This window comes from Salmo salar, chromosome ssa26 (genome assembly GCF_905237065.1).
Source record: "Salmo salar chromosome ssa26, Ssal_v3.1, whole genome shotgun sequence".
Lineage (NCBI taxonomy): Eukaryota > Metazoa > Chordata > Actinopteri > Salmoniformes > Salmonidae > Salmo > Salmo salar.
Window position 1 is genome coordinate 745,325 of NC_059467.1, and position 12,014 is coordinate 757,338.

At 42.3% G+C, this 12,014-nt stretch overlaps 1 protein-coding gene across 1 annotated transcript in view; it reads right to left on the minus strand.

Annotated features, from left to right (window-relative positions):
• Nucleotides 1–9,718: 9,718 nt before the first annotated feature.
• Nucleotides 9,719–12,014, minus strand: part of qsox2 (quiescin Q6 sulfhydryl oxidase 2) — an 85,412-nt gene continuing 83,116 nt past the window's right edge. The window contains exons 10-12 of the mRNA XM_045708129.1: nucleotides 11,773–11,923; nucleotides 11,368–11,556; nucleotides 9,719–11,126 (exon numbers count right to left, since the gene is read on the minus strand). Coding sequence (XP_045564085.1) covers nucleotides 10,630–11,126; nucleotides 11,368–11,556; nucleotides 11,773–11,923 — 837 coding nt within the window. The 3' untranslated portion in view covers nucleotides 9,719–10,629. The remainder of the gene's footprint in view (nucleotides 11,127–11,367; nucleotides 11,557–11,772; nucleotides 11,924–12,014) is intronic.

A 12,014-nucleotide genomic window follows, 5' to 3' on the forward strand; every position in this document is an offset into this window, starting at 1 on the left:
ACCAATGGTCAACTCCCATGATGTGTCTTACATCTGAAACCCTGATGATACGTTGGTACACTTATTAATTCCAGGAATGAACTCTATCTCAAGACATATTATTGGTGTGGTTTGCGGATTTCTGAAAAATTCCCTGTGAAACATGCTTGAAATAAAGACGACCTGGAACGTGCCCAGAATGTTGTTGACACTGACACCATGTGACAGTGCGTCATGAAGAATCATGATGGACGAGGTTATGAGAAGTGTGCAAAGGCCAGAGAGAAGAGATTGCGCGATATAAATGTTCACAAGATACACATTTTCACACAGGAGACATTCTCTATGTAATTTGTTTCACTTTTGAATACAGAAGTTCTGCTGTATAATTTAGCATGCTGCTCAGCTAGTTAACTTTTGCTAGCACCTCTGTCCTACCAGGCTAGCTAGGAAATATTAACCACAGATAGATATTTCACTGGAATGCATTTCAATTAACAGGTGTGCCTTCTTAAAAGTTAATTTGTGGAATGTCTTTCCTTCTTTATGCGTTTGAGCCAATCAGTTGTGTTGTGACAAGGTATGGGGTGGTATACAGAAGATAGCCCTATTTGGTAAAAGACAAAGTCCTTATTATGGCAAGAACAACTCAAATAAGCAAAGAGAAACGACAGTCCATCATTACTTTAAGACATGAAGGTCAGTCAATCTGGAAAATGTCAAGAACTTTGAAAGTTTCTTCAAGTGCAGTCGCAAAAACCATCAAGCACTATGATGAAACTGGCTCACATGAGGACCGCCACAGGAATGGAAGACGCAGAGTTAACTCTGCTGCAGAGGATACGTTCATTAGTTACCAGCCTCAGAAATTGCAGGCCACATAAATGCTTCACAGAGTTCAAGTAACAGACACATCTCAACATCAACTGTTCAGAGGAGACTGTGTGAATCAGGCTTCCATGGTCGAATTGCTGCAAAGAAACCACTACTGAAGGACACCAATAAGAAGAGACTTGCTTGGGCCAAGAAACACAGGCAATGGACATTAGACCGGTGGAAATGTGTCCTTTGTTCTGAGTCCAAATTGGAGACATTTGATTCCAACCGCCATGTCTTTGTGAGACGCGGTGTGGGCGAACGGATGATCTCCGTATGTGTATTTCTGACCATAAAGCATGGAGGAGGAGGTGTTATGGTGTGGGGGTGCTTTGCTGGTGACACTGTCTGTGATTTATTTAGAATTCAAGGCACACTTAACCAGCATGGCTACCACAGCATTCTGCAGCGATACACCATCCCATCTGGTTTGGGCTTAGTGGGACTATCATTTGTTTTTCAACAGGATAATGACCCAACACACCTCTAGGCTGTGTAAGGGCTATTTTACCAAGAAGGAGAGTGATGGAGTGTTGCATCAGATACCTGGCCTCCACAATCCTCCGACCTCAACCAAATTGAGATGGTTTGGGATAAGTCGGACAGCAGAGTGAAGGAAAGGCAGCCAACAAGTGCTCAGCATATGTGGGAACTCATTCAAGACTGTTGGAAAAGCATTCCAGGTGAAGCTGGTTGAGAGAATACCAAGAGTGTGCAAAGCTGTCATCAAGGCAAAGGGTAGCTACTTTAAAGAATTTGAAATATAAAACCTATTTTGATTTAAAAAAATACTACATGATTTTGTGTTATTTCACAGTTTTGATGTCTTCACTATTATTCTACAATGTAGAAAATAGTTCAAATAAAGAATAACCCTTGAATGAGTATGTGTAACATTTTTGACCGATAGTGTATATACATTTGGTAACTCCGTTATGTTTGTAGGTCTGTCACTTTAAAATAAGGTACACTCAGAGCTTAGACATACAGTACTCATAGGCAGTATTTGGTACTCATTACTACATACATGTGAGAAGATTCAACACTATATTAAACATGTTCAGTCAATGAATGGTGGGTATGAAGACCAAAACGTTCAACGTTGTGAGAGGATATCTCCTCCATTGTTTCCCCAACCAAAGGTATTACAGTTACCATTTCACACCAGAACATTCACCATACTTGGACTATCAGAGATGTGATGTTGATGTAAATTTGGCCAGGGCATCAGGGTTTCAAAAGTCGGTCAAGACACATCATGAAAACCAACCTCTTCAGTTCCTGGGTCAGAGCAACAATCCATCACACCTAAAAAGGGAGACATTAACTATTCAGCTACTGAAAATAAGGTTCCATGATGATACGGAAGGGTTCAACTTATAAGCATATGTAAGTGCATTTATAAATGGAGGTAAATATTGTTTCTGTATTTGTATTTATTATGGATCCCCATTAGCTGCCAAGGCAGCAGGTACTCTTCCTGGGGAGCAGCAACATAAGACAGTTACATACAGTTTAAATATACTGCTCAAAAAAATAAAGGGAACACTTAAACAACACAATGTAACTCCAAGTCAATCACACTTCTGTGAAATCAAACTGTCCACTTAGGAAGCAACACTGATTGACAATACATTTCACATGCTGTTGTGCAAATGGAATAGACAACAGGTGGAAATTATAGGCAATAAGCAAGACACCCCCAATAAAGGAGTGGTTCTGCAGGTGGAGACCACAGACCACTTCTCAGTTCCTATGCTTCCTGGCTGATGTTTTGGTCACTTTTGAATGCTGGCGGTGCTTTCACTAGTGGTAGCATGAGACGGAGTCTACAACCCACACAAGTGGCTCAGGTAGTACAGCTCATCCAGGATGGCACATCAATGCGAGCTGTGGCAAGAAGGTTTGCTGTGTCTGTCAGCGTAGTGTCCAGAGCATGGAGGCGCTACCAGGAGACAGGCCAGTACATCAGGAGACGTGGAGGAGGCCGTGGGAGGGCAACAACCCAGCAGCAGGACCGCTACCTCCGCCTTTGTGCAAGGAGGAGCAGGAGGAGCACTGCCAGAGCCCTGCAAAATGACCTCCAGCAGGCCACAAATGTGCATGTGTCTGCTCAAACGGTCCGAAACAGACTCCATGAGGGTGGTATGAGGGCCCGACGTCCACAGGTGGGGGTTGTGCTTACAGCCCAACACCGTGCAGGACGTTTGGCATTTGCCAGAGAACACCAAGATTGGCAAATTCGCCACTGGCGCCCTGTGCTCTTCACAGATGAAAGCAGGTTCACACTGAGCACGTGACAGAGTGGTCTGGAGACGCCGTGGAGAACGTTCTGCTGCCTGCAACATCCTCCAGCATGACCGGTTTGGCGGTGGGTCAATCATGGTGTGGGGTGGCATTTCTTTGGGGGCCGCACAGCCCTCCATGTGCTCGCCAGAGGTAGCCTGACTGCCATTAGGTACCGAGATGAGATCCTCAGACCCCTTGTGAGACCATATGCTGGTGCGGTTGGCCCTGGGTTCCTCCTAATGCAAGACAATGCTAGACCTCATGTGGCTGGAGTGTGTCAGCAGTTCCTGCAAGAGGAAGGCATTGATGCTATGGACTGGCCCGCCCGTTCCCCAGACCTGAATCCAATTGAGCACATCTGGGACATCATGTCTCGCTCCATCCACCAACACCACGTTGCACCACAGACTGTCCAGGAGTTGGCGGATGCTTTAGTCCAGGTCTGGGAGGAGATCCCTCAGGAGACCATCCGCCACCTCATCAGGAGCATGCCCAGGCATTGTAGGGAGGTCATACAGGCACGTGGAGGCCACACACACTACTGAGCCTCATTTTGACTTGTTTTAAGGACATTACATCAAAGTTGGATCAGCCTGTAGTGTGGTTTTCCACTTTAATTTTGTGTGACTCCAAATCCAGACCTCCATGGGTTGATAAAATGGATTTCCATTGATTATTTTTGTGTGATTTTGTTGTCAGCACATTCAACTATGTAAAGAAAAAAGTATTTAATAAGATTATTTCTTTCATTCAGATCTAGGATGTGTTGTTTAAGTGTTCCCTTTATTTTTTGGAGTAGTGTATAAAAAGCCACAGCGCAGTCTAACAGCTCCCATAATCTTTTTATCATCAATTTCACTCAGCCAATCTTCAGTCATTTGTCTAAGTGCTGTGCTTGAATGTCCTTCCCTATAAGCGTGCTGATAGGGAAGGACATTTGTTTACTGTAAAAAAGCATTGTATTTGGTCACACTATTTTTTCCAGAAGATTACTAAGGGTTCGTAACAGGCTGATTGGTCGGCTATTTCAGCCAGTAAAGGGGGCTTCTTGCTTAGCGGAAAAACTTTTGCTTCCCTCCAGGCCTGAGGGCACACACTTTCAAGCAGGCTTAAATTGAAGATATGGCAAATTGGAGTGGCAATACCGTCAGTAACTTTCCATCCTAGTTGTCAGACCCCAGTGGCTTGTCATTGTTATAGACAATTCTTTCCACTTCTTTCACACTCACAAAATTCAAATTTCATAAATTTGATCAGTTATACTTATGCATGTCATGCCTACATTTGCTAATCTTGCCAATGGAAAAAAAATCAATAAAGTAGTTGGCAATATCAGTGGGTTTTGTGAAGAATGAGCCATCTGATTTAATGAAAGGAGATGAATTAGCATTTTGCCAAAATTTTAAGGTGCTCCAGATCTTTTTATCATCATTCTTTATGTAATTTGTCTTTGTTTCATAGCGTAGTTTCTTCTTTTAATTCAGTTTAGTGACATGATTTCTCAATTTGCAGTACATTTGCCAATCGGTACTGCAGCCAGACTTATTTGCCATTCCTTTTGTTATTTACAGCTGAAGTGGGAAGATTCCATACACTTAGGTTGGAGTCATTAAAACTAGTTTTTCAACCACTCCACAAATTTCTTGTTAACAAACTATAGTTTTGGCAAGTCGGTTAGGACATCTACTTCGTGCATGACACAAGTAAAATTGTTTACAGACAGATTATTTCACTTATAATTAATTCACTGTACCACAATTCCAGTGGGTCAGAAGTTTACATACATTAAGTTGATGGTGCCTTTAAACAGCTTGGAAAATTCCAGAAAATTATGTCATGGCTTTAGAAGCTTCTGATGGGCTAACTGTCCTGTACTCATGCTCCTGGATAGCACAACATTTTTGCTCCAGGATCTGAGACATTTCTCACCGTTGAGCTGCCCAATACAACAGCCAGAGAAAGGAATGGAGAAATCCTCCTATTCCTACCCCTTACACAATGTTGAACCTTTCACCGGCCCACGAGAAGCAGGATAGCGTAAACTCGCTGCTCCCGGCGATAGGTCCAGACCTCCCATAGCAGGCAGCGCGCTGTCAGATCCAGAGAGAGGGAGAGGGGCCAAACTCGACAACGAAGACGCTGCCGGAGTCAGTGTAGTTGGAGTCAGCACTGCCGTCCCAGCGATGAAGGCACAGGTAGATCAGGCACCAGTGCAGCGAAACTATTCCTTAAGTCAATCTGCTCCGAATCTCTCGCAGTCAATACTGTCCGTTTAGCAGCATGTCGCTGTTCTCCGTCTACTTCATTACAGGATTGAGGAGAAGTAGATAGAAACGACTTCCATGGCAGGCAAGTTCGAGGTAGCACAGGCCATTTGGATAGGGACAGATGACAAGGCAATAACACTTACCAGTTATTGCACTATTTTGACCAATGCGATATAACCGTTTATAATGCATTTACAAACTATTAACTGTTAATAATGGAATTATAACATCCTTTACAAATTGAACCTTATTGTAAAGTGTTATCAAAGGTAAACAAAAAATATCCGAGATGGTGAGGCAATTGTAAACGGTGACAGATTGTAAGGTGCATACCAAGGTTGCTACAATATTAAAGATCCTGAGCATTAAAAGAGTTCACGTTTTTTTTGCCGCCACCTCGTTCTATTTTTCAGCATTTCCTTGTACAGTAACTAATCACGGCCTATCTCACGTTGCTGATAGATTGAACTGCAGTCATGCTGCCTTGACGTCAACGCTTTTTTTAAAAAGACAGACAATCGCATCCGACATTCTGTAGGGTGAATGTGAGGCAATATTACAGTCAGACAACAGTCATTCTCCAATCTTCTAATATTACTGTATTGTACACAATTAAATAAAAAGCAATTTACTCAAAAGAAAAATTGTTTTTACACAAATGTACGCACTCAAAGTAAATCATAACTATAAATATTTTTTACTCGAATAGGGCATAAGGTAAAGATGAACACAACAGCTATCTGGTCCCGTGTGGCTCAGTTGGTAGAGCATGGTGTTTGCAATGCCAATGTATGAAATGTATTCATTCACTACTGTAAGTCGCTCTGGATAAGAGTGTCTGCTAAATGACAAATGTAAAAATGTAAATGTTCCAGGAAGTAGGATCAATGAGACAGCCAGTGAACTGTACCAAATCATCTTAAATAACTTATTTTCGAGAAATATACTTGAAATTGGCATGGTATAATTGACTCGTCAAACAACAATGCATATTCAAGTTTAGCTTAAATCAGAAAATCAAGAGTTAATTTGACTGCATATCAAAGTTAGCTGGCTTTCTGGAACACTCCACCAGCGTTGTGGTTGTTTGCAGGTAGGCCTAAATGCTTGCTGCTTGCTGGACAACAACCTCTTCTCAAGTCTAAACGGGATCCTGGGACGTCCCAACACTGATATCACACCATTGAAGTAAAAAATGTCAACAGTTAATATAAGGGAATGTAAGGGTTAAGGTTAGGTAAGGGTAGTAGTTACGGTAGGAACGTCCCACGGATCCCTGATAGCACTAACCATTCTCAAACTGGGTTGGTCCTGAATACGTGAATATTTACCCTGTGTTAAATTATACTTAGAGTTTCAGAGTTATTATAATGCCAGATTTTTTATTATTCAAACAAAGTACAATTTCAAATGATCTATTATCAACTCTTGAAAATAAATGAAAAAATAAGAATGCACGGAGACCAAAAACAAATGAAATAATAAGAAATATAAATTAAATGCAGTAGAGTAAAAATAAAAAGACAAATTAAAATCAATGATTTCCAGCAGCTCAAAAGTAGTACGTGCCAAAACGGTTTGTGCAACTTGTCCATCACTTTTTCAACATGAAGTAGCGGTGACACATTTAAATGCATTTTCTCCACATAGCGAGAACACACACTAGAAGTAACAAACAAATTAACACCTATTTACATAATTTAAATGTTTTATTTTCCAGTTCGATCAGATCCTGGCGACAATCTGACCGAGCTAAATTATGTAGCAAATTGTACAATTAAGTAAGCTTGGTCTATGTTTATGTGGCATAATATTATTTATTTCACAGAATTGATCAGGGAAGTCAATTTACACTTAAAATATTCAAGTATCAGGGGATACCACCAATCTATTGTGAATTCAAAGTTCCAATAACAGTTACTTTTGGCAAAAAATTAAATAAAATAACATTATCAAGGACCAGCACCTGGAACAAAACATATATGTTCTATTCAAAATATTGTAGAGCATTCTATTTTGAGAAGCACCAAGTCTAACTTGGTTCAGAGCTACAGTAAGTGCTTCCATTCATACCTGCATATCACATGCATTATAGACATTGTCTCAAATTACAGTAACATTGCAGTTAGCTGAAAAACGTGCCCAATTTCAGATATAGAAACACACATTTCATAAAACCAGAATACAGATGAGCAATTTTGTGACTCTATGCTATTTACTCAATCATGTCACCATCGGACAAGTTTCTATCCAATGTTTGTCATTTTATGCATCAAATAAATCCATTTTAAGTAGAGAAATAAGCTTTTCAAAGACAATGTACGGGCAGATGAACCATCAGATCACCTTTTATTAACACAAGGATATTTGAGTAATATTGGGTGTCAGTTTTGTTTGTGTAATGCACTATGACCTATACATTCTGAAGATAACTGGCTACAGCCCTATTTGTAGTACATTACATGACCAAAAGTATGCTCGTCGAACATCTCATTCTAAAATCATGGGCATTAATATGGAGTTGGTCCCTCTTTTGCTGCTATAACAGTCTCCACTCTTCTGGGAAGGCTTTCCACTAGATGTTGGAACATTGCTGCGGAGACTTGCTTCCATTCAGCCACAAGAGCACTAGTGAGGTCGGGCCCTGATGTTGGGCGATTAGTCCTGGCTCGCATTCAGCATTCCAATTCATCCCAAAGGTGTTCGATGGGGTTGAGGTCAGGGCTCTTTGCAAGCCAGTCAATTTCTTCCACACCTATCAAGACAAACCATTTCTGTATGGACCTCGCTTTGTGCACAGGAGCATTATCATTCTGAAACAGGAAAGGGCCTTCCCCAAACTGTTGCCACAAAGTTGGAAGCACAGAATCATCTCGAATGTCATTGAACGCTGTAGCATGAAGATTTCCCTTCATTGGAACGCAAGGGCCAAGCCTGAACCATGAAGAACAGCCCCAAGCCATTATTCCTCCCCCACCAAACTTTACAGTTGGCACTATGCATTGGGGGAGGTAGCATTCTCCTGGCACCCGCCAAACCCAGATTCATCCGTCGGACTGACAGACGGTGGAGCGTGATTCATCACTCCAGAGAAAGCATTTCCACTGCACCAGAGTCCAATGGTGGCGAGATTTACACCACTCCAGCCGATGCTTGGCATTGCACATGGTGATCTTAGGCTTATGTGCAGCTGCTTGGCCATGGAAACCCATTTCATGAAGCATCCGACGAACAGTTCTTGTGCTGACGTTGCTTACAGAGGCAGTTTTGAACTCGGTAGTCAGTGTTGCAACCGAGGACATATGATTTTTACGCACTACATCACTCGGTGGTCCTGTTGTGTGTGCTTGTGTGCCCTACCACTTTACGGATGAGCCGTTGTTCCTCCTAGACGTTTCCACTTCAGAATAACAGCACTTACAGTTGACCGGGGCAGCTCTAGCAGGGCAGACATTTGGTGAACTGACTTGTTGGAAAGGTGGCATCCTATGACGGTGCAACGTTAAAAGTCACTGAGCTCTTCAGTAAGGCCATTCCACTGCCAATGTTTGTCTATGGAGATTACATGGCTGTGTGCTCGATTTTATACACCTGTCAGAAACGAGTGTGGATGAAATAGCCGAATTCACACATTTTAAGGGATGTCCACATACTTTTGTATATACACTACTGTTAAAAAGTTTGGGGTCACTTAGAAATGTCCTTTTTTAAAGAAAAGCTATTTTTTTTGTCCATTAAAATAACATAAAATTGATCTGAAATATTGGAAATGAGAATTGTAGCTGGAAACGGCTGCCTAGAAGGTCAGCATCCTGGAGTCGCCTCTTCACTGTTGATGTTGAGACTGGTGTTTTGCGGGTACTATTTAATGGAAGCTGCCAGTTGAGGACTTGTGAGGCGTCTGTTTCTCAAACTAGACACTAACGTACTTGTCCTCTTGCTCAGTTGTGCACCGTGGCCTCCCACTCCTCGTTCTATTCTAGTTAGAGACAGTTTGCACTGTTCTGTGATGGGAGTAGTACACAGCGTTGTACGAGATCTTCAGTTTCTTGGCAATTTCTCGCATGGAATAACCTTAATTTCTCATAACAAGAATAGACTGACGAGTTTCAGAAGAAAGTTCTTTGTTTCTGGCCATTTTGAGCCAGAACCCACAAATGCTGATGCTCCAGATACTCAACTAGTCTAAAGAAGGCCAGTTTTATTGCATCTTTAAATGAGCACAACAGTTTTCAGCTGTGCTAACATAATTACAAAAGGGTTTTCTAATGATCAATTAGCCCTTTAAAATTATAAACTTGGATTAGCTAATACAACGTGCCATTGGAACACAGGAGTGATAATGGGCCTTTGTATGCCTATGTAGAGATTCCATTTAAAAAAAAAAGTTTTTAAATCAGCCGTTTCCAGCTACAATAGTAATTTACAATATTAACAATGTCGACACTGTATTTCCGATCAATTTGATGTTATTTTAAAAATTGACAAAAATATTTTAAAAACAAGGACATTTCTAAGTGACCCCAAACTTTTTAACAGTAATACCACATATTATCTTGACTAGAATGAATAATGAAATCACGTTAAGGCCACCTAGGGTCTGAGAGAATACAGAGGACTTCAAATGCACACCAAGTATTTAGACAACAAGCACTTGGGTAAAATAAGGCTGTACTTGCTACCTCTCTTTCTCATGGTTATGGGCCAACATTAATAGGTTGTAATAAGTGATCGCCTTGATATGTCTGGAAAATAATACATTGAGGTTGAAATCATAAATTCACACAGTAAGATTTTAGTAGTAGTCAATACAAATATTCCAGAGCTTCCTTAGTCCATTAAAACATGACCAATACCGTTGAATTAGATAGAAAGATATAAAAAAACACTTGATTAATTGGACTCTGTCACGGCTTTATACTAAAAATAATTCCTTACCATCATAGCTAAGAGACATTGTATTGGGAATGAATTGTGTACAGTCAAGTCCTTCCCCCATGACAATGTTATGGGGTTCTGTTATGGGACTAAAACTGTTTCAACCAGTCACTATTGTGAAATACTTCAACATCTGGAGACTGTTTCTTCACAGCAAATATTATACAAAACATAAACAAATAAATAAAAAATGCAACCTTCTAATCTACATTTAAAAAGGAAAACTCAATTCCAAAAAAACAAAACTCAGTCAAATGTGCAGACCTGGACCAGTAGACTGCTATACATATGGACGATTGTAGCGGATCTTCCACCTTTTGGAGCGGACTCGGAAAAAGAAGAACATGACCATGAGAAAGACACAGGAGAAAGCGTAGAGCACAACGCACAGACTCATGTCCACACTGGAGAAGCCCAGACCCAGGAAGCTTACCCCCGGCCTGGTCTCCCTGTGGGCCCCTGTGCCCGCCTGCCCTGCTCCCTCCACGTCACTCTGCTTGGCATGGAGTAGGGAGCTCTCAGGGGCCACTGTCTTTTCCTGTGTGGCTTTAATGGGCTTGTTGTCAGGAGATCCGAGGGCCTCCTGGTTTGGCTCATGCTGACTGCTGTACATGTGTTTGGGGGAGATGTTGGCGGCCCCGTAGTGCTGCTTGAGGAACATGAGCACCTTGTCTTCGTTCCACACGTGGATGCCATCCTGCTCCTCGTGGCAGGTGGGGCAGAGGTCCGGGCTGGGCCACTGGGTCTTGGGGAAGTGAGGGTCTTCACTCATTGTTCCTACACAGAGGACACAGGGTCAATAACACAGGTATAACACCAGGTCAAGTTATTGTTGGCCCATATCTCCTAAGTCGAGACCAGTCATTTTGACCGGCCTACTCAATTCTAACACACATAGCTTACTAACCTATTCCACAGTATATATCTACTATACGCATTACATACTTCTAATGACAGCATATTCTCCAGGTTAGGTTTGAGATCTCAAACGATGCCGATATAGAGGTAGGTTCCCCACCTGCGAGGCGTCCATTGACCTGGTTGTGTTTCCTCCAGAGCCACAGTACCGCCTGGTCCACAGACTTCACCTGGGGCAGAGACGCCACGGCCATCTCCTCAAAGTGCTTCCCACACTCCTGGCAGCCGAAGAAGTTCACAATGTACTTGCGCATTGTCTGCAGCACTGCCTTGGGATTCTCCTCCAGGCCTGGTGGGACAGAAGGGAGGTGGTCAGGGGAACGAGAGAAGCACAGTCGATTTCTTGACAAGACACACATTTCATAATCAACCCACAGTTGAGATATTCATGATGGTACAAATCGTGATGTTGTCATCTATTTTCGAAGGTGGGCAGTGTCGCTATGACATGGATGTTTCTTAATTACACAAGTATTTCGCTGCATGTACATGCATGCGTACGTACCGGTGTTGGCCAATGCGTCGGGCCGGCTAGCCGCCTGGACGGTCAGCACATGGAACAGGGTCCACAGTGAACAGGGGTAGCCCCTCAGTCCGACTCTGCTTCCCTGGCAACCCACCCATTGCAGCTGGTCACTCAGGAACATCCCTGAAATCTTAAGGTGGTCAGGGAGAGAGTCAGGAAAAACTCACTACTAAGCCACAGAGTAGATCAGGGGTGTTATGGTTCACTGGACTGAACCAAAC